The following is a 23300-nucleotide window of genomic DNA, read 5'->3' as shown; positions in this document are numbered from 1 at the left end:
TACCTTGATTGGCATTTAAATATACAGGATGCCTTGATTGGCATACAAAATGGTTGACTTAAACAAAATGTCTTTCGAGTTAATTAATCTCATTTTGTCTTTGATTTCTTTACATGTGTCACTGAGCTTGCAAAAGCTAAAAAATATATATAAGCTGAGATGTTCCTAACCGCAACAATATTCCCGTATCTGTCATAAGAGAAACTCTGTCTGGACAGCTGACTGATAAAAGTCCCTTGAGAAACTTCTCGATGAGCATCACCAAGAAAATTCCCCGATGACAGAAAATCATAATATAGATTAACCCTATGCTTACCATAATTAATTGTTAAGCTTGATTGGACAAAAGATGTTAATAACAACCCATTTCTTGTATGTCAGATTTGAATGACAAACCCATTATTATACGTCATATGAGTATATTTAAAGCCAACACGCTGTAATAAAATCAGGTCACTATGATTCAGCCATCTTGAGTCTGTCTGATCTCATTATATACATAGCTATTTATATTGTCTGATTTGGTATCACTGACTAACAGGTATTTTGTACCTGAGGAAAAATTCCACAACAGAAATCAAGCCCCACTACAGAAGATAACTGCTGCATGTGTCTCCTCTGCCTGTCAACTACTCCAGTAAGCCAGGATATAATCACTCATATTAAACCAGGCTCTACCACTCCAGAATGGCATACAATCCCCCAAATGTGGAGAAAACAAGATGACATTCATCATGCAATATATATGGACTTTATTGATAAAACAGATAACTGGATTTTTGACTTACCTTAAAATCCTTTTCTCTGCAGTTCATTAACAGATGAAGCTCCATATTCTTAACCATTGGGTTAAGCTGCCCCTACAGAAGTAGGACACTAAGCAGGAAAAATCTTTACCACGCCTATGGGGCAGTCCCTGGGGGTATACACCCACTCACCCGGCTATAGGCACTCAGTTTTGTTGCAAGCAGTGTCAGAAGAAAAAACCCCAACCCAACTCATATATAGAGGGGCGGGTGCTGCATCTGTCAATGAACTTCAGAGAAAAGGATTTTATGGTAAGTCAAAAATCCAGTTTTCTCTATCGTTCATTGACAGACGCAGCTCCATATTCTTCTTAACCATTGGGACATCCCAAAGCAGTATTAACATGAGGGGTGGGAAAACACAGAAAAGAACGTAATTCCCAAAGGCTAAACTTAACCAACCAGGTAACATGGAGTTCAACCAGGAACAACTGGAGCTCCCCTAGAAACAACATACACCCTCAAAGAGAATAAATTATCTTTTAAACAGCAGCCTGCAAAGACCTTGCGGCCAAAAGTAACATCCAAAGATGCCAACACATTTACCTTGTAGAATTTTGTGAATGTGTGCACAGGCGACCAAGTTGCTGCCTTGCAAACTTGTATCACTGACGCCTAATGGCGAAAAGCCCAAGAGGCACTCAGCGCCCTAGTAGAATGTGCTTCACAGGGAAAAGGTGGAACCTGAATAAGCCTGTACCACCGCCTGCCTAATCCATCTGTATATGGTCGCAGCGGACGCAACCAATCCTTTCCAAGGTCCGTCCGTGAGGACAAAAGCGAGTCCGATTTTCTGAAGGACTCAGTAGCCGCCAGATAAACCCCGATTACCCTAACCACATCCAAGGAATGCAAGGAAAATTCTTTAGGATGCTTGGGCTTAGGACATAATGAAGGCAGCACAATGTCTTCATTTAAATGGAAATCGGAGACCACTTTAGGAAGAAGCGACTGATTAGATCGAAGTATCACCTTGTGTCTGTGGGCCACCAGATAAAGTGAGCGGCAGGATACCGCCGCCAAATGAGACACTGCACACAGAGGTAATAGCCACTAAAAAGGCTACCTTCTGTGACCATGTAGACAGAGGAATCTCCTTAATGTGTTCAAAAGGAGGTTTCGGAAGAACTGACAGTACCAAGTTAAGATCCCACAGAGATAACGGGGACCGTATCGGGGGAGCACCCTGAATAAAAGTGTGAATCAAAGAATATGTGGCTAAAGGGCGTTTAAAAAAAAAAAAAACACTACTGCTTGACCTCTAAGATGACATAACTAGACACGTTGTTTATCATGGAAACTCTCTTGAATGAGTTGATGTACCATTTCTGTTTGTACCTTATTTGACCTGTTGGCATTCCTGTTGAGTGCCTTGTTGTATGCACTTTATTCTTTTTCTCCATTAATAAAAAGAGTTTAAAAAAATAAATAAACACCACAAGAGCCGATACCAGGCCTTTGATACTACCCAAGGCCAACCACTGCTCAACCCCTCTATGGAGGAAAGCCAATATCCGAGCCACTGAAAATAGGCATCGATGCACCCCAATGGATTCACACCATGCAATGTTACATAGTTTGTGAGGTTGAAAAAAGACATCAGTCCATCCAGTTACATAGTAGGTGAGGTTGAATAAAGACAATAGTCCATCCAGTTCAACCTGTGTAGGTGTGTGTGGCCATAATCATCTCTCATACCCCTGAATGTTCTGATCCTTGAGATGTACATCTAAGAGTCTTTTGAAAGCCACCATACTTCCCGGAGAAACCACCTATTGTGGTAGAGAATTCCACAATCTTGTAGCTCTAACAGTAAAGAACCCCCCACGTTGCCTGAGGTAAAACGCTTCTCCTCTAATCGCATTGTATGCCCTCGAGTCCTCATGCAATCCTTTCGACTGAATAGCTTTTTTTCTATGCTGAGATCGCCATTGAGATATTTATAAATTGATATCATGTCCCCTCTCAGGCGTCTCTTCTCCAGGGAGAATAAATCAAGTGATTGCAGACGCTCTTCATAATTAAGGTCCTCCAATCCCCTAATTAGTTTAGTTGCCGTTCTCTGGACTCTCTCCAGCTCCAACACATCCCTCCTGAGGACTGGCGACCAGGAACTGGAAAGAATACTCCAGATGTGGTCAGACCAGAGTTTTATAAAGTGGAAGGATTATAGTTTTATCTCTGGAATACATCCCTTTCTTTATGCATGCTAATATTCTGCCGGCTTTGGCAGCTGTCGCTTGACATTGCATGCATGCTATTTGCCTTGTCTATCCTCTACCAAGACTACCAGATCTTTCTCCATTTTTGATTCCCTTCTATAATATCTAAAAGCGTTTCTCCTTTTCTGGGCGGGGGGTTAAAACCCCTTACATTGTGATACTATCCGAAGACCCATAACCAATCCTTTGGGGAGTGTCGTATGCCCGCCATAGCTGGAGCAAGAAGTTGGTAAGTGCAAAAAAGAAAACCAGAGGGAACCCCAGGCTCAAACCCTATACACCTACCCAGCACTTGGTGGCCTACATAGTTACATAGTTAGAGAGGAAGAAAAAAGACATCAGTCCATCCAGTTCAACCTATGATGTGTGCGTGTTTGCTGTTAACCGTACATTGTATACCCTTTTATGTTGTGGTCTTTAAGGTGCCCATCTAATTGCTTTTTTAAACTATCGATGCTCCCTGCTGATACCACTGCTTGTGGAAGAGAATTCCACATCCTTACTGCTCTGACATTAAAAAAAACCCTTACGTATTTTAAGGTTAAACAGTTTTTCTTCTAGTTTTAGTTAGTGGCCACGTATAGTTACATAGTTAATGGCAATGTACAATTTCCATGTATGATGATAAATCATAGAGGTAGATTTTCTGGCCTTCAGCAGTGTGGAAATCACAGTCAGAAAGACCGCTATCCTTCAATACCTGGCTTCCAACAGCCACGCCGTTAAGGCCAGTGACTGTAAAGCAGGATGGAAGATCGGCCCCTGAGACAGCAGATCTTCCCTGAGAGGAAGTCTTCAAGAATCATCAGCAACCAATCTCACCAGACCCACGTACGAAGACCGGCGAGGCCAATCTGTTGCCACCAGAATTACTGGAGTCCCTTCCAGCTCTATTCTGCGCAGAAGCCTAGGCAGCGGTTTTTGTGGGGGAAACGCATAGATTACCAGTGATACTGTTCCCCAAGGAGACACTAGTGCATCTGTGGCGTCTGCCAGAGGATCCAGAGATTGGGCTACAAACCTCTGTACCTTCCTGTTGAGCCGAAAGGGAGATACATTGGGAGTCCCCCAACGGGCACTCAGCAGGTGAAAAACCTCCGGGTGAAGGGACCATTCTGCCTGATCCAACACCTGACTCAGGTAATCCATCTGCCAAATCTCCACTCCGGGAATATGCACGGCAGATAGGGCTGAAGAAAGTTTTCTGCCCATATTAGGACCTCGGCCACCTCTCGAGCCGCCAAGACACTCCTGGGGCCCCCTTGATGATTGACGTAAGTCACAGCAGTGGCATTGTCTGATTGAAACACCCTCAAAGGTGATTTGTTCAGTGAATCAAGCAAAGTTTATTGCTCCATAATAGAGTTCCATAATATTGATCGGTAGTCTGGACACCTTTAGAGTCCAGGTCCCCTGGACATACATCTATCCAAGTACCCCACCAAGCGGACAGGCTGGCATCCGTGGTAACCACAGTTCAATATAGGGGAAGGAATGACTTGCCCTGACGTAGAGCCAGGGAGCGGAGCCACTACAGCAGAACACTTCTCGTGTTTTTGGCTCAGTAGGATCAGATAGTCCAAAGATTTTGGATCCTTGTTCCACTTAACAAGAAATTCTCTTTGCAGAGGTCTCGTGTGGAACTGTGTGATGGAACCGCCTCGAAGGTAGACACCATCAGGCCCTGCCCTCGCATGCAAGTCCGTAGAAAGGATAGTTTGATGGATAACAGCAGGCGAATCCCCCTCTGCAATTTTTGCAGCTTGTCCAGAGGAAGAAACACCCTCACTCAAGTTGAATCAGAGCCAGTCTCAGATAATCAAGCTTGGAGGATGGGACTAGAGCAGATTTCTGGAAATTGAGGTTCCAACCGAACTCTTGCTGAGTCCGCACAGTGATGGTTAAGTGGGCCAGCAGGGCTGAATGGGAGTCTGCTCCTAAGAGAAGATCCTCCAGGTACCCCAGCACCTCAATCCCCCGCTGTCGCAATGTCAATACCGGAGCCAACACTTTGGTGAATATCCTGGGAGCAGAGGTGAGACCAAATGGTAACGCCACAAATTGATAATGCTCCTCGCCCACAGCGAAGCAAAGGAAATGCTGGTGGTCAACGTAAACAGGGACGTGAAGGTAGGCGTCCTTGATAGAGGCCAAAAGGTCTCCCTGGTGTAGGGACGCCACTAGCATGCGGCGAATGGACTCCATTCAAAACTTCTGTACCTGCACAAAGCTATTCAGAGCCTTTAGGACCAAGATAGGATGCACTTGCCTTCTTTCCTGGGCACAGTGAACAGGTTTGAGTAAAACTCTTGAAAGCCTTCCTGAGAGGGAACCGGCCCAATCACCCCTGCAACAGCAAATCTTGCACCTCTTCTTGTAGATCCCTTATCCGGTCTGTAGATAGGCGTAGATTGAGTGTTTAGAACCTGTCAGACAGTCGGACCTGAATCAGTTTGTTGGACCCATTCGTCTTGAATCAATAAGGTCCATGGTTCCGTAAAGAAACGAAGATAACCCTCCACCCCAGTTACAGGTGAGGGTGCCCCTTCATGCAGAAGAGGGCTTAACTGCAGAACTGGAGGGGCCTGCTCTCAGCTTACCTGAACAACTCTTCTAGGAACCCCCAGATGATCTAAAAGTCTTAGATCCTTCTCCTGCGTGGCGGAGGCACAAAAGAGCCGCTTGTATGCTGAAAAAGAGGGACCCCATAATGACAAGGTGCCTTGCCCTGAGCAAACTGATGAGGAAGAGTACTCTTCCCACCAGTAAGACCCTTGATAAGTTCATCCAAAGAATCAATAAGACAATCCTCTGTAAAGGGCACGCCATGCGGTCCACAGGATCCCCTGAGGAGTATGCGGTCCACAGGATCCCCTGAGGAGTCCAGCGATCAATCAGGCATAGGGAGGGGCCCTGGCAGTGAACCCCACCAGGATTAAACTCCCCCCAGCAGATTGCGCCCCCCCTAAGGGCCCCCATCGCCTGCTACGGCCCCTGCATCGTACCAGACTAAGGTAGGGACCTCTATGAAATAGTGGGGCGGATGGCCTGCGGGGGGAGCCTTGGATGGTAGATGGGGGATGGTCCCTAGGTAGCCCACATACAAGGGGGGGTATGGGGGGTAACCAGATAGTCCGACAGTCCCAGTGAAGGGCCCACATCCACTCTGAGACTGAAAGAGATATGGGAGGCCACTATTCCCCATACCAACGATATTCGGGTGGGCGCCACTCCAGACAGATCACCTCTCCACCCGGGGTGGGGGTGCTGACGGCCAAGGGATGCGCTTTGACTCAAGCCAAACCAGGTCGTGTGTGTCCCGGTGAGGTGTTTAACTCGAGGGCCAGCCCCTGTCCAGTGGGGATATGTCGTGGCGAGGCCTAGCGTGGAGCTGCCACCTGCACACACTCGCTGGCCAGACTGGGAGACCATAAGGATCCAGAATATCCAGTCCGATGCCCAGTCCAGCTGTTGATTGTAGTTCTCTCAGGAACATAACTAGCTAAAAAAATAAAATTTAGACAAAAGATTGCGTTTTTACGTAAAAAATATGCTAGGACCAAAATCCCAGCAGGGAACTAGGTCCTTACTCATGACTAGGCAGAAAAAAACGGAATTCTTATAGCCGAGTGGGTGTACTCCCCCAGGGACTGCCCCATAGGCGTGGTAAAGATTTTTCCTGCCTAGTACCCTACTCCTGTAGGAGGCAGCATAACCCAATGGTTAAGAAGAATATGGAGCTGCGTCTGTCATAGACGAACGATAGAAAAACTAAGTTTTGACAATAAAGGAAAGCCGGCTGCAATTCACTTACATAAGCGTTGCTTCTCTCTGAGACAGCAGAGTGTAGAGCCCTAGTGCCCAACGTGCGATCCTTTAGTACATGATATGGGGCCCTCAGACCTCAGCAGTCTGTAGTAGGAACATTGATTAGTGTTAATAGATCTGATCTCTACTAGCCTCATGTAAGATGTTCCCAGAATTGTATTGTTTTCTGCAGCAGATCCCTAGCCAAAAATGTAACACCACAGTCTTTGACCCTTATTTCCTCTATTAGGTCTGCAGTTTCTGACAGTCCACTCAAGCATTACATAAATTGAACACTATGTGTTAGGGAGCGATCGATTATTGGCAAAGCAGATTATCGGAGGGCCGATATTCACTTTTCCCGATATATCGGTATCGGCGCCCGGAACTTGCCGATATTACCGATATTGTCGGTACGTCATTGCGTATGTTGCGCCACGCGCCTCTGCGCACTGGGCCTAACCTTCTGCCTTCTTAGGCAGCCTCCCTTGCCTTCGACAGTCTCGTCTGGAGTCGGGAGTCTCTCGGGAGTGTATTGTGTAACACAGCCATACTCCCACCCACAGCAGCCCCGGTGCCAGCCAGCCACCCACAGGGTGCCAGCCAGCCACCCACAGGCCACAGGGTGCAAGCCAGCCACCACAGGGTGCAAGCCAGCCACCACAGGGTGTCAGCCAGCTGCCCACCCACCTACCACCACAGGGTGCCAGACAGCCAGCCACCACCACAAGGTGCCAGCCAGCCACCCACCACCACAGGGTGCCAGCCAGCCACCCACCACCACAGGGTGACAGCCAGCCAACCACCACCACAGGGTGACAGCCAGCCAACCACCACCACAGGGTGCCAGCCAGCCACCCACCACCACAGGGTGCCAGCCAGCCACCCACCACCACAGGGTGCCAGCCAGCCACCCACCACCACAGGGTGCCAGCCAGCCAGTCACCCACCACCACATGGAGCCAGCCACCCCACCACAGGGTGCCAGCCACCCCATCACAGGGTGCCAGCCAGTTTTTTTAACCCGTTACCCTAAATTCAATTTGTGCCTTTCAAATTTCAGAGATGGAGATGAATGCAGATAGAAAAAGTAAAAGTGTGATATGGGACTATTTCTTGTCTCCATCTCAAGGAAAAGCAGCAGTGTGCAACATATGCACAATGTAAGCATGGGATCAGCAACTGCAAAAACAAAAAATATGTCAAATCTTTGGGCCCGTCTAAGAGTTCATCATGTTAAATTATATCATGCAGCACAGAAAAAAACAGTGAATCACAAGGTGAAATACCAGTATTCCAGCAGGCAACAATAGCAGATATGTTTCAGAAAAAAAACAGGTGGCTAAATTCGGATGGAAGATCCCAACTGCTGGACAGAATAATCACAGAGATAATGGTCACTGAAAACCAGCCATTTACAATGGTGTCCGACTCTGGATTTAAGCGGTTCATAGTTGAGCCAAGGTACACAGTGAAGAGTGACAAATATTAATTGAACTGAAATGCTGGGAAAGATTCACCAAAAGGACGGTGAGAAAGTAAAGGCTATGCTGAAACCAGAGAATCACTCTCATTCACGACTGACTGTTTTTAGGGTGATGGTCAGTGCCATTTGACCTCCAAACATGGTGTGTATTATATGGCATCCATTTTTGGTCTCATCTGACCAGACTATATTCTCCCAGTATTTCACAGGCTTGTCTAAATGTTCTGCAGCAAACTCTAAACAAGCTTCAACATGCTCTTTCTTCAGCAATGGAATCTTGCGTGGTGAGCTTGCACACAGGCAATGGCGGTTGAGTGCATTACTTATTGATTTTCTTTGAAACAATCGTACCTGCCAATTCCAGATCTTTCTGAAGCTCTCCACAAGTGGTCCTTGGCTCTTGGACAACTCTTCTGATAATTATTTTCACTCCTCTGTCAGAAATCTGGCCAAGAGCACCTGGTCGTGGCCGGTTTATGCACAATGTAAGCATGGGATCAGCAACTGCTGGACAGAGTAATCACAGAGATAATGGTCACTGAAAACCAGCCATTTACAATGGTGTCTGACTCTGGATTTAAGCGGTTGATGTCCATAGTTGAGCCAAGGTACACACTGAAGAGTGACAAATATTAATCAAACTGAAATGCTGGGAAAGATTCACCAAAAGGTCGTTGAGAAAGTAAAGGCTACGCTGAAACCAGAGAATCACTCTCATTCACGACTGACTGCTGGTCAGGACAATCAGAATCACTGAGTCTTACATGCCACTTCACTGACAGCGGATGGACAATAAGGCATTTGGTGTTGAATACAAAAGTGTTGCAAGGATCCTACACTGCAGAGTACATTAGAGAAAGGTTTCTAGCCATGCTGGAAGACTGGGGAATCACCAAAGACCGAGTGATGCTTGTGCTTCGAAACAGCAGAGCGAACATGGTGAAAGGAATGAGGCTTGCTGACGTGTCAGACCTCAGTTGCAATGGCGCACACCCTCCAACTTGTGGTAAATGATGGTCTGTCAAACCAGAGAGCTCTGCTTGATCTAATTGGCATGCTGAAGAGGTGCGCAGGCCATTTTTACCATTCAATTCTTGCCAAACAGCAACTGAGGTGCATTCAGGAAGACCTTGGCCTACCCATAAACAACTTGATTAACGCTGTTCCAACACGATGGAGCTCAACACTTCACATGCTGAGAAGAATGCTGGAGCAGAAGCGATCTTACCATCTATTCAGGTGAATATAGAGGATATTCTTGTTGATCAGTGGGACATTGTAGCCAATGTCATTGAGACCCTCCTCCCCATAGAGGAAGTGACACTAGAGGTGAGTCATTACGACTCATCTGTGTTATTAGTCATCCCATGTGTGAGTGTGCTGAAGATGCTTCTTCAAGAGAATGAAGGACCCAACACATGTGGCACTAAAACATGTAGGCAGGCCATGAGGGACAGCCTCGCCAAATGTTTTGAGAAGCATGAAGAGAATAAAAATGTTGTGCTTGCATGTCTTTTGGATCCTCGATACAAGAATCATGCTTTCTCTTCTGATGATGTAATGGCCATGGTAAAACAATGGCTAACAAAAGATATTCAACAGGAGGTGCAGGAGGTTCCTGCCAAAAAGACAAGTCAGAAGGAGCAGGTTTCTAATCTGGAAGAGCAGGATGCTGCAAAAAGAGAAAAATGTCCAAAAAGACAACGGACAGAAGAAAAACATCAGCGTGGTCGAATAGATGCCATGTTCAGTGTTTTATTGGGGCCTCATGCAGCAGAGGATTCTTCTGAATCTGCAATAATGACCCTGGGTGATGAACTTCATCTCTATTTGAAGGAAATTAATTGACAGAAGAAGTGATCCTCTTCAGTGTTGGAAAGAAAATGAGGCACGCTACAAAAGACTTGCTTCTCATGCTAGAAGATACCTTTCTGCTCCTCCTTCCTCAGTACCAAGTGAGCGTGTTTTTAGTGAAGTGGCAGCAATATATGAAAAAAACAGAAGCCGTTTAACTGGTGAACATGCTGAAATGTTATCTTTTCTGCACTATAATATTGTTCTAATTAACTGGGAGTATTGAAAGTGAGTAGCACTAGTGTTCAGTCCACTGTCTTTTGCACTGCAGCGCAGCTACTAGATTTAATTATTGCAGACAGTGAGTGCACTACTGCAGCAGTTTATGTAAATTTTGTTTTGGGAAGCCTTTAGTTATTTTCCCAGCACTTTATTTTTCACAGTTGTCTACTCTTCTAGGACTCGTTCGTTCACATGATGTGAAACTGATGTACCTGCAAGTGAAAGCTGTGCGGTTTTCCTATCAGTTTTCATGCAGGTAAGGTATGAAGAACGAGCCTTTCGTGTTAAAAATGTTAACAACCAACATGTTCAGTACCAGATTTGTGTCAAAAATTGTCTATTTTTCAAAACTTTAAATGTACAAAATATCAGCCAATACTGGCCGATACCGATAGTTAGTGACCAAAATATTGGTATCGGCCCTGAAAAAAACTTTTAGCTTATCATGAAACATGGGTTATGGAATTTGAGACATTTCTGGACTGTCTTTATGCAGTTGCTATTTTGGACTTAATACACTTTTTTGCTTGGCAAGTATTACATTTTGCACAGAAAATTTTGTACATTAGTTGATCATTCACGGTTTGCATTTTTAGATGTTTATACATGTTTGATTGCAATGTATTGTATACTTGACATCACAATAATTGCACTAATCTATGTTTGCACTGCAATTCTGCTATAGACCTTTATCTATTGTCAGTCATAACTTTTATAAAATAAACCACAAATAAATGTCACTTTGTAGACATAGCGTAACTATGCTGGTTACATACCTTAGCTTAAAGACATTCTTGCGCTTCTTGTAGTCATGGGCTACACTGCACTGGGCACCACTAAGCTGAACAGGAACCTCACCATGATAAGGAATGCCACTTGTTGCACTCTTCGCATCTTTGTAGAATCCCAGACTGCCCTTCTTCAGAACACAATAGACATTTTGCCAGGACCTAGATGAAGAAAGGAATGCTTACATTTTAATGGGTAGGCTTTTACATCCTAAATGGTAAAAAATAATATAGATACTTCCTATACGTTTATATAAGTTAGATATCCTAAACCTTATTTGAAATCATGAAAGTGGAACTTAAGCCTGGAAAAACTATTGGCAAACGGGCAAGATTTTTAATACAGAAGAGGCATACTATGTCTCTCCTGCAATAATGTTGCTGCTTGTATGCTGTATACTGAGCTTTGTATGCTTAAGTAGAAACAGCACACATTGCACATCGTTCGGCACACAAGCTGCCCCTAGATGTTAACCCCACTCCCAGCCAGTGTCATTAGTACAGTACTAGCACTGATCACTGTATTAGTGTCACTACTGAGGTCAGTGTCCATGTAACTCCCATCCAGCGTCAGCTAGCACCAGATTGCCCACCACACTATCACAAGTCCCAATATAAGTCCCTGATTACCGCTATTACCAGTAAAGTGTCACAGCTGCGTAAATTCCAGTACAAATCACATAGTTTGTAGATGCTATAGCTTTCACGCAAACCAATTTACCCCCCCCCCCCTTTATGACCAGGACATTTTTTGCAATCTGGCACTGCGTTAATTTAACTGACAATTGCGGATTGTGCGATGTTGTACCCAAAGAAAAATGATGTCCTTTTCCCCACTGATAGAGCTTTCTTTGGGTGGTATTTGATCACCTCTGAGTTTTTTTTTTTTTTTAGCTAAAACAACAATTTAGAAAAAATTATCTGCTACATATCTTTGTAGCAGATGTAAAATCCCAGTAAGTGTATATTGAACTGGCTTGCGCAAAAGTTAAAGCATTTACAAACTATAGGATATTTTTATTTTTTAATCGTAATGACAGCGATCAGCGACATATAGCAGGACTGAGATATTGTGGCAGACAGTTTGGACACTGACACATATATGAAGTGTAGTTGATAACAGTATGTTTTATTTTTTTAACTCATAAGTGTTTTGCAGGTTCAATTTTTAGTGGTTCTGGTGTTAACTTGGTGGAGCTAAACATTAAAAAAAAAACATCTAAGATTTATGACATTATGCACAGCTACACTCATTGTGATTGCATTGAGCTGAACGCCCAAACAGGCAGTTGACATGAGTTACAGTTGGGTAAAGTTGTAAAACCTATTTTATTTATTCACTACCTATTAAATGGTGTTGTCCAATGGGTCTTAGATGTTTTCAACTGCCTACATCAGTCTGGATTTCTAAAAATTGAAACCTAATCACACAACAAAACTAAGCACAGTAAAGATGAAAAGGTGATGACATATTGGTTTTGCCACAGTTGAATCAACTTTTAAAAATGACAAATAAATTGGTGTACTCCGTAACGTAAAAAAAAAGAAAAAAAAAGCAACATGCTGGAAACAATTGATAATTTTACATCAGACCAACTGCTTTTTAAGTCAACTTAAAAAAAAAAAAAAAAAATATATATATATAAGGGTGTGCACACTTATGCAACCACATTATCTTATTTTTACAATCCTCCTTTTAATAGACTAAGTTTTTTTCAGGACCTTACTGGTTATCAATGTAGGAAATACCAGGTGTGTTCAATCAATGGGTGTAGGAGCAGGAGAACCAAACGGCTTTATCTCTACCAGCACTGCAGCAGAATTTGAGATTAAGCCATTTGTCACATGCTCTAGTATAAGGGTGGTCTATTTATTGCAGTGCCCATGTGGACTATAATATGTGGGCAGGATTGAGTGCCCCCTTCAGGTTTGGCTCAATGAGTATATTAATAACATCAGAAAGGGCTTTTAACACCATTCTGTATCTAAACATACTTCAGTACATAATAGGGATCCTAAAAACACCATATTTTCAGGGATAGATACATTTAGTCCTCTCTGGAGGGGAAGCTCTCCAGTGAGAGAGATCTCGAAGCCTAATATGTCTTGGATACATAAAGTTAAATCTTATGTCCCCTATGGTCTTAACCATTTCCATACTGGGCCAATTCTGACACTCCGCTTTCACATGTAAAGCCCCGTACACACGTATCGATTGTCGGCCGTAAATATTCGGCCGGCGAACGATCGGCCCATTGTCGGCTTGTTAGTATGATGCTTCCGACAACCGACAGCGACTTTTCGGCCGAACAGAATCTGTTGTGCAGGCATTAAAATTTTTGTTGGCCAACACCAGAACGGCCGATTGTTCGCCAGTCAGTACAGAATTCGGCCGACAAACAGCCGATTAGCAAGACTGGGCATGCTCAGAAAAGAAAAAACACACGGAAAGCTAACCATCACATGACATCACTTCTTCAGTCGGCTGTTGGCCGACAAAATTCATGTGCAGTCTTTTGTAGTTTTCAGCCGACAGGACAGCACCAGACAAAAGACGGCCGATCGTTCGGCCGACATTCGGGACGTGTGTACGGGGCTTTAGAATACATTTTTTGGCTAGAAAATTACTCAGAACCCCCAAACATTATATATGTTTTGTTAGCTGAGATCCTAGGGAATTAAACGTCATTGCAACTTTTTATGTCACACGGTATTTGCGCAACAATTTTTCAAATGCTTTTTTTGGGGGAAAAAAAAAAAAAGTGTAAAACCACTAAAGTTAGCCATTTTTTTTTTTATAATGTGAAAGATGGTTACACTGAGTAAATGAATACCGAACATGTCAGTCTGTAAAATTGCGCCTACTCGTGGAGTGGCACCAAACTTTGGTACCTAATCTCCAATGGCAACGCTTTAAAATCTTTTGCAGGTTTCCAGTTTAAAGTTACAGAGGAGGTTGAAGGGGAATTACAGGACCTCTTTCTAGTTGCTGGCAACCATTTTCTAGCTTGACCTGTGTAACACCATTTTCTTTCTTACAACTGTGACTTGTAATGACTTGTTTCAGTTAAGGTTACTTTAAGTCTTTAGTTAAACATGAACAATGACCTAAGTAAATCACCCGATATGTTCTGACACTTCAAGATACAGATACATCCCCACTTCCTTTGTACCTAACACATTCTGCTTCCTTTTATTCTAAGTTGAGCTATAGGGTCTAGACAAGGCGTATTTTGCAATTTCTAACGAACATTCTGTATTAACCCATTGTTCAACTTTTGTGAGAACTTGACTCTTCCTGAGAGTATCCACTCCCCCTCCCAACTGTATTTCCTGTTCAATACTGTGTATAATAGTTACCCCGCTTTGCAAATAAAGTTAAGAATGTTTTAGACTGATCACGGTTTGGACGTGTTTTCTTTAGCAGGATAGAACATTCTCCAGAGCTCTGCCTTATTTGCATAGAACAGACTAGACGTTGCTATTAAGTCAGGGACTTAACTTTTGAGTATACATTTAAGGTATCTAGGGTGAATATAAAGAGAAATCACCTTCAGATTGGGGGCTACATCTGGGACGGAGAGAGAGCGGCCATCACGGGTCCAAGGATTCACCGGTCTGGGTAAGGAGATATTTTATTTTATCTGTTTGCCTGTCCGGTGGGACTTGGTCGTTTGGCCCTGGTTCCGTTCTTTGAGCCATAGACACCAAACGCTCAGGGAGCGTGTTGGATAATAGAGCAGCTCTGGGAGATGCTCTGGATTTTTTACATATATATATATATAGAAGCTTCAGGGAAGCTTGAATACTAATATATATATATATATATATATATATATATATATATATATATAAGGAGGCTTCAGGGAAGCCAGAATAATATTTTTCAGGGAAAGATATTATATGTTAGGTTGTTGAACCTGAATACGTTCTGGGAACGTATCGAGACAGTGTCTCTGGGAGACACAGGATTTGTCATTTATAAGGAAAGACAATATCCGGGGCTTCTGGGAAGCCCAGGGGATTTTTTCCTCGGGAAGAATCCCGTTCCTCTGGGAGGGACAAATAAAACGTCTCTGGGAGGCGTTGAAGCTGTCTTCAACAAAGACAGTTTTTTTCTTTGGGTTTCAGGGAAGCCCAGGGGGGTTTTAGGAAAACCCCATTCCTTTAGTGAATAATAAATAGATGTCAGTCTGTTCTGTGTAGAAAACAAATACTTTCCTTTTCTTGCTTCTATCTTTCTATCGCATAGAAACTGTAAGATTTAGAGTATAAGATAATTTGTTTGTGTGATCTAAAAAAGCTTATTTAGTAAGTAGATAAGTTCGTTCATCACGTGATTATTTTGTTATTTCATTTGAAAATATTGTCATATTGTATTGGAGTATTATATTGCTGGTTTGACATATATGGAAACTGTATCTATAATTATATATGACTTGTAAAAATTGCGCCTGCTGACTGTTAATATAACACACTGTTCTGATAGCGACAGTTTCATTATTACTGTAAAAATTGACTGACCGATCGTGGGTAATCAGACAAATCAAGATAAATGTTTATTATGTGTATTGTTTGTTTGTCTATAATGGTAGGAAAACCTTCTTGATAGCCACTATACCAAGGAGTATAAGGTGTAATATACATACACCAAATGGCTTTTCAGGAGGGGTTTTTAACCATAAAGAGGGTCTAAGGACCCAGATACATTTAAATGATTTTGTGAATGTGTAAATCTTAGAGACATGTTTTGTTTATGCTTTTGTGAAATTATACTGAAGGTTTAGGTCTGATGCTGGCCATACATGATACAATTTTCTTACAATTTTCAGTACAGTTTTTCTTGAAATTTACCTTCAGCTATGTAGTACAAACGTCTGCCTAATTGAATGCAGATGAATATGTTTAATTTTGACCTCTTATGTGGTTTGTGGTGGATCTAACAGAAAATTGTATGATAAAGAGTTGTCCGGACATGTGTGGCCAGCCTTAGAGATATTAGGATACAAGTAAATCTTTTAGTAAATGTTTAGTTGTAATATAAAGTACATGGAAAAAGTGGGGAGAATTGGTTTATTTATGCCCCGTATTAGTACAATTAAAAAAAAAAAAAAAAAAAGCTACGTAGAGCTATTAGAAGTGAAAGTGAAAGTCTTTAAATACGTAGATATAGACCACAGCGATTGCCTATAGACAGAAGACGGGTGAGAATTTGGCGTTTTTGGGCAGTGAAGTGTCATTGCTGAGTAGCACAGTCTTAGAATTCAAACATTTGCCGTTGATTTAAAGTCACAGTACATGTTAATTGTAAAACAGCAAGTTTCTGATTGGGCTACTAAAACTTTGTAAGGTTTTCAAAAAAGCCATAACAGAGAGCGATGTGGCTGGCTCTTTTGATCTGTCTAAAGAAAAGCAGCCTGTCAGGGCGCATTTCCAAGGACCTTATCAGAAGAGGCAAATCAAAGAGTAGGACATTTTCAACATAGGTCCCCCTATAATAATAATATTACCTTACAAATACCCCTGACCACACCTGCACCCCACGGTTTCATTCTCCAAGGCAGGTGTAGTTTTCTTCGTAATGTCAGACAAGCAGAAAATGTTTATGTGTCAGATACATTTAAAACTACTACATTTCCTTACACGAGGGGAAAAGAGGGGGGGTCACTTCTGCAAACAAACGATCTCAGCATTCCCATACATATGCAATTATTTTTATAGAATTTTTTAGAAGTTTTGCCATTTATACATTTGTGCCCATCTTGTATGAGCGTAGTAATAATGAATAAAAACACTATTTTACTAGAAAAAAAAAAAAATAAAAAAATGGCTGCTGTCGGCAGGATATTTTGAAGTTATTTTTTATAGAATTATAGATAATGAAAAATTATATTTTGCAAATGACCCCCTATATGAAGGGGAGCCTTCCTGCAAAATTTTGAAAATTGGCTACTTGCCAAGAAACCATTCAAATGTCATATCATTATTCCTGTTATAGCTATGGAATTTATTTTTGGACAGAAAGAGTTACCGCAATTAGTGTGACCATTGGACCCTGTTGGCACAGAGCCAAAAGTTTCAAATCAGATTAACTTTTTATCTGATTATAGTTCTTGAATGATATTTTAGGGGTACCCTCTATTGAAAGAGGGGAACCTCTGGCCAGATTTTTGTTAAGAACGGTTTAAAAAAAAAAAAAAAAAAGTTTTTTGGAAAATTGGCACTAAGCCAAAAAGTTTTTTTAGTTCTTTATCGGATCATAGCATGCAAGTGGTATCTGATGTGCCATCTCTACTGACAGCCATACCATCCGATGCTACCCACTGTACAGTGATTGGTTTAAGTAGTGTGTTTTTTTTAAGCGTCCTATTGGACGAGGAGACACAGCCATCTTTGTTTCTTATTTTTTCAGTCCAGGTAACTTACCTGGTGTAGAAATGCCTTAGGGCTATAAGTAGACAATTCAATTGTCCGCTCTATAGTTCTCCAGACCATGCAAGAGGGGATGGACACCTGCTCATGGGTCAGTCCCGCTACAATATGTATATGACATATGTAGTCACTCTGTGGAGGCCAGTCAGAGCGAGTGAGTTTATTGAAGAAATGTACATGTATGTGGACACAAAGTGTCACAGGAATTATGACAGTGGTGTCAGGAAAGTGTTGTTTACCTTGGTTTTGTTCTCACAGAGGGTGATAGTAGAGTCAGTCATATAAGAGCTGCTGCTCTAGTGGGTCTTGCCAGCCCACAGTGGGTCTTGCCCGCCCACAGAATCATTAATTGTTATGGATCCAGACTACTCCTATCTATAATAACATTTTGAGACAAACCACAGGTCCAGAAATGTCACCAGAAATGTTAAATGCGTTTATATATCTGAAAAATGCTATGGTTGTAGCGTCTGCACTGGGCCTCCCAAATCAAGGAAAAATGTTTTGTGTTTATGCAAGGGACAATTGTAAGACCATGACAGGTGTACTTGCCCAGGAGTATGGTGGTAAACTTTGCCCTATAGTTTTTGTCCAAAGATGGTCGCAGTCCAGGTCTAAAGGCATGCCTGAAGTGACTCCAAACATAGCACATAGCATCTTGTGAGATGGTAATAGGGATGGCTACATCATTTGCCCTAGGTAGGCCCCAGTTTTAAAATGGGCTACTGGTATTAAAGGGTGTGTTACACCACAACATGATATATAGGCAGCCATAGAGGGAGCAGGATGTTTTTGTAGTTAATTTCTTGCTCCAAGCCAAAAGATCACACATTATTGAAGCTACAAACACATACTACAGAACAAGTTTTAAGAACTTAGGTGATGTTTTAGAAAAAGTTGAGAATCACCTTTTTCTAAAAGAGGGGAGCTCTTGTGAGCTCTTGTGTGTATCCCCGCAGCTAGCGCCCTACTGTTTATTGCCTAGTATTATGGAATAGGACACAGGGGATGGGAAAGAACATATGAAGTATTAGTGACAGTTTAGTGCAAGCATATGTTGCTAGGTGCATCACCTGTATTAGGAACAAACAATCCACACATGAGCATCTCCAATACCCATCAAACCCATTCACACATCTACAAATAGATTTCACATATAGGCCCAAAGCAGGGAAGAAATAAGAGTTCTTTTTAGTCAAATAGTGGACGTGTTTAGCAGATGAGTGGAAGCTTTTAGGACCACAAAAAGGGAGATGCCCACACGGTGGCATGCATTCTCAGTCAGGAGATTATTCCTGGATGGGGGTGCCTGCCTTGAATTAGGCTTAATTATGCTCCAGTTTTCATATCAAAATATGCCAGGAACTAGTTAAAATCTTGAAAATAGATTATTATCCGCAGAGTTCAGGTATAATGGAAAGAATGAATAGCACAAATAAAGAGTAATTGAAACTTAAGAATCAAGTGGAACGGAACGAAAAGTTGCTCGCACCTTTTCTTTTCTTTTTACAGGAAAATACCCATCCCTTCAGAGAAGGAGACGTAGTGGTGATGAAGCTGCTGCCCAAAGGAAAGAAACAAAAGGATTTCGCCTACGGCCCAGAGACAACTGTGGTAGCAGTTACCAGGACCGCTGTTTTGACCGAACACAGCCCCACTTGGATCCATGCCACTAGAGTGAAGTTGGTGCGGACAGGACCTGAGCCAGAGGATCCAGACGCAAGCAAGAAGGTACTAACGGGGGCAGATTGCCCTGACATTGAACAGGAGGATCCAGAAGCAAGAGAGGTACTAACGGGGGCAGATTGCCCTGACCTTGAACAGGAGAGTCAAGAAAAGGGGGTACTGACAGAGGCAAACCGCCCAGACCCTGTAGAAAATGACTTTTCCAGTTGCACCGGACTCAGCCAAACTATGGCTGCTGATAATCCTGATTCCATTTTCAGCATTTTCCCTTGTATGGACTGTTACTAGCTGCATCTATCACCCTGAAAATTTGGGTGTCATGAGAAGTATATGCGGACCATACCCTGCATATGAGACGCATAACAGAACAAAGAGAGAATTGAGTATTGAGCATAATGTAGATGAGAATCCACCCACTTTTCATAGTGAAATGTTACTAACAAAATTTAAATATGCTTATGCTAGGAAGTCAGGTTTTGAGAAATGTTGGATTTGTAGCAAACTCCATCCAGAAACAGCCCGCATCCCTCTTATTGCTGTCCCTTTGAATATTACCCAGTTTCTTAAAGAGACCTCTGCTACTTTAACTAATGTGTCAAGTAATAATAATATCACCTTCCCAGTAGATGGGAGGAGCCATTTCCCAGACTGGTGTTTCAGCCTGGGAAATAACACGTGTTAACCCTTCCATTTGCAAAAAGTCAATTCTTAATATTACTTCCTGCCAGGCCCCATTGAAAAAATCATGTTCCCTGTTTGATATATCAAGTCCTAGTTTAAATAAGACCATAATGAGTAATTACCAGAATTTCTCTAGAGACATACAAAAAGTACTGGACCACCTTGTGACCGCAGTACAGAATAGACGCCTACAAGAATATATTGCCCAAAGACCGTTTTCACGGGGACAAAGTATATATGTATGTTGTGGGAAGGAATGCTATCCCCGGGATTAAATAATCATTCTGGAATCATTGATGAGATAATGGAAAAAAACTCAGATGATATTAAGTTGCTAAATCTTGAACAAAGGGCCATTAGGAAGAAGTTAGAATTACATGATCTAGCTATAGAAAGTATGAGTGCTGCATTGACTGGCCTCTGTGAGCATACTGAGGACTATGAATGTTGCACTTGGATATACAATACCACTTTGGAAGTGCCAAATTATTATGACATAATTGCCCAACACAGAAAGGAGGTGAATAAGTTGCAAGAAGAGGCCCGTAACATTGCTAAAAGCTGGGATCCCTTTGTAGGTATGGGAGGTTTTGGTTTTGGAGGGATGTTTTCCTGGTTAGAAGACATTGCTATGATGATTGTGATGATTTTACTTTTTCTATTATTTTTATATGCATGCTTTAAGCTTATTATGTGCCTAATTGCTAAAACCACAAAGAACCCAGACTCAGCTAGTAGAGGGGGATCTTATGTAAGTTTGTACTTTAACAGAGATGCTGAAAATGTTGACACATTTCTAACAGCTAGACAAGGTGTTCTGATCCAACAAACCCAAACCCCTTTCGATTACCAGGAATATGTAAAGTTTAAGAAAGCCAAGTCTACCGTTTAGGTGGGCAGGTTTAGGTCCTTATTTGATTATACTAAGGAAACAAAGGACATTGTCGCCTAACCTGCTATTCCTTTCCAGAGAGGCCTGGTGTCCTCTGATGACACCGTGTAACTGATAAGGAGAAAAATCATGCATATGAAATTATGATTTTTTAGAGGGGATTGAAGGGGAATGACAGGACCTCTTTCTAGTTGCTGGCAACCATTTTCTAGCTTGACCTGTGTAACACCATTTTCTTTCTTACAACTGTGACTTGTAATGACTTGTTTCAGTTAAGGTTACTTTAAGTCTTTAGTTAAACATGAACAATGACCTAAGTAAATCACCCGATATGTTCTGACACTTCAAGATACAGATACATCCCCACTTCCTTTGTACCTAACACATTCTGCTTCCTTTTATTCTAAGTTGAGCTATAGGGTCTAGACAAGGCGTATTTTGCAATTTCTAACGAACATTCTGTATTAACCCATTGTTCAACTTTTGTGAGAACTTGACTCTTCCTGAGAGTATCCACTCCCCCTCCCAACTGTATTTCCTGTTCAATACTGTGTATAATAGTTACCCCGCTTTGCAAATAAAGTTAAGAATGTTTTAGACTGATCACGGTTTGGACGTGTTTTCTTTAGCAGGATAGAACATTCTCCAGAGCTCTGCCTTATTTGCATAGAACAGACTAGACGTTGCTATTAAGTCAGGGACTTAACTTTTGAGTATACATTTAAGGTATCTAGGGTGAATATAAAGAGAAATCACCTTCAGAGGTCTTGGGCTAGAATTGTTGCTCTCGCTCTAATGTTCGTGGTGATACCTCATGTGTGGACTGAACACCGTTCATATGTGGGCGTGATGTACGTATGCGTTTACTTCAGAGTGTCAGCACGCCGGGACGGGGCCCTTTAAATTTTTTTTTTAATTTCCTTGTAATAGGAATAGTGCATGACAGGTCCTCTATGGAGAGATCTGGGGTCAATAGGACCTCAGACCTCTCCTGCAGGCTGGAAAAAATGAAAAAAAAACAAAAAAAAAAAACACCACGATCTTAGCTATCCTGCCGAGATCATGGCAGTATTTACAACTGCCAGGCAGGGCGTGATGTCATAACGTCGCGCCCGGGCCTCCGAGAGTCAGAGACTGCTGGGGACCATCTGGTCCTCGGTATTCTCTAGGGTGTACTTCCACCGCCGGCCGATTCCTTCTCCGGCTCGCCATTCTTGCACAGGCAAGCCAGGAGAAGCACCGGAGGGAAATTGGGGGGGGGGGGGGTCTTTACATGCAATTTTAATGTATCTCCATTGTAAGTGCAATCTTTTATAGCATTATTACAGTTCCATATGTTGTTATACTATGGCAAGTTTTGTATGTCTTTTTGAAAAACGGCAATGAGTTCGGGATACGGGTTCCAAGGAGGGCTGCAGCTGTGATCGAACATTGCTTGCTTAACGATTATACGCTCGGTGCACTTCGTGCGTGGTGGGATTTGCCAATCCTTTTCTGTGGATGGATCAAGACCCTGGGGTGGGTTTAAGGCGCAGGCGTTATTGACCTTTATAGAAGTTTATACAAGCTGGTAAGCAGGCAATTTTTACGGTGATGGTTATACTACACTTCAGGTGTCCACATCACAGGATGGATTTTGTTATATCACAATTGGACTTTATACAATGTTGTTTTGTTTTTCCTTTGTCTTTACCGTTTGTACTGGTGTACTTACCTGGATGGAGTTTCTCACCTTAGAACATCCTTTTTCTTATTAATTGTATGGTCTATGGATGTATTCAATATAGGTTAGCACAGCTCTATTTTTACTGTATACATCCACTGTGTATCTCAGAGCAGAGTTGTTGCTTTTGGGAATTTGTAACTTTTTAGCGCAGCTTATGTTTTTCGATTGAGTTGTACAGTTTATAGGTACAGTAAAGGTGGAAAAAGTTCTCAAATTATTTATCTTTTTGTCTAACATCACAGAAACCTGACATATTAACAGGGGTGTATACTTTTTATATCTATGGTATGAGTAAGAGAATGGAATGAGACAGGGAAAAAGTACAAAATCCTTTGTTGGAAATGACAGCTTTAAGACACCACTTGTATGCGAAGCTAGTCGCATGCATTGCCCAGGTGTGATTTTGGGCCATACTTCCATACAAGCCTTCACATCTTGAAGGTTCCATGGACCTCATCTATTAACTATGATCTTTAGTTCATTCCATAGATTTGCTATTGGATTCAAGTCAGGTGATTGGCTGGGCCATTCTAGCAGCTTTATTTTCTCTCTTTGAAATCAATTGAGAGCTTCCTTGGCTTTGTATTTGGGATTATTGCCTTGCTGAAATGTCCACCCTCGTTTCTTCTTCATCATCCTGCTATATTGGCAGCAGATTTTTTTTACCAAGAATGTCTTAGTACATATTTCCATTCATC

The 23300-nt window shown here is 42.2% G+C and overlaps 1 protein-coding gene across 3 annotated transcripts in view; it reads right to left on the bottom strand.

Annotated features, from left to right (window-relative positions):
• SPTBN2 (spectrin beta, non-erythrocytic 2) overlaps positions 1-23300 on the bottom strand; it is a 1240451-nt gene that overhangs the window by 30176 nt on the left and 1186975 nt on the right. For all 3 annotated transcript variants that reach the window (XM_082270338.1, XM_082270340.1, XM_082270339.1), the window contains one exon: positions 11174-11347. In XM_082270338.1, coding sequence (XP_082126464.1) covers positions 11174-11347 — 174 coding nt within the window. The remainder of the gene's footprint in view (positions 1-11173; positions 11348-23300) is intronic.

Source organism: Pelophylax lessonae (genome assembly GCF_965119305.1).
Source record: "Pelophylax lessonae genome assembly, chromosome: 10".
In the NCBI taxonomy this organism is placed as follows: domain Eukaryota; kingdom Metazoa; phylum Chordata; class Amphibia; order Anura; family Ranidae; genus Pelophylax; species Pelophylax lessonae.
The sequence above is the reverse complement of the archived record's forward strand: the minus strand, read 5'-3'. Positions and strand labels throughout refer to the sequence as shown.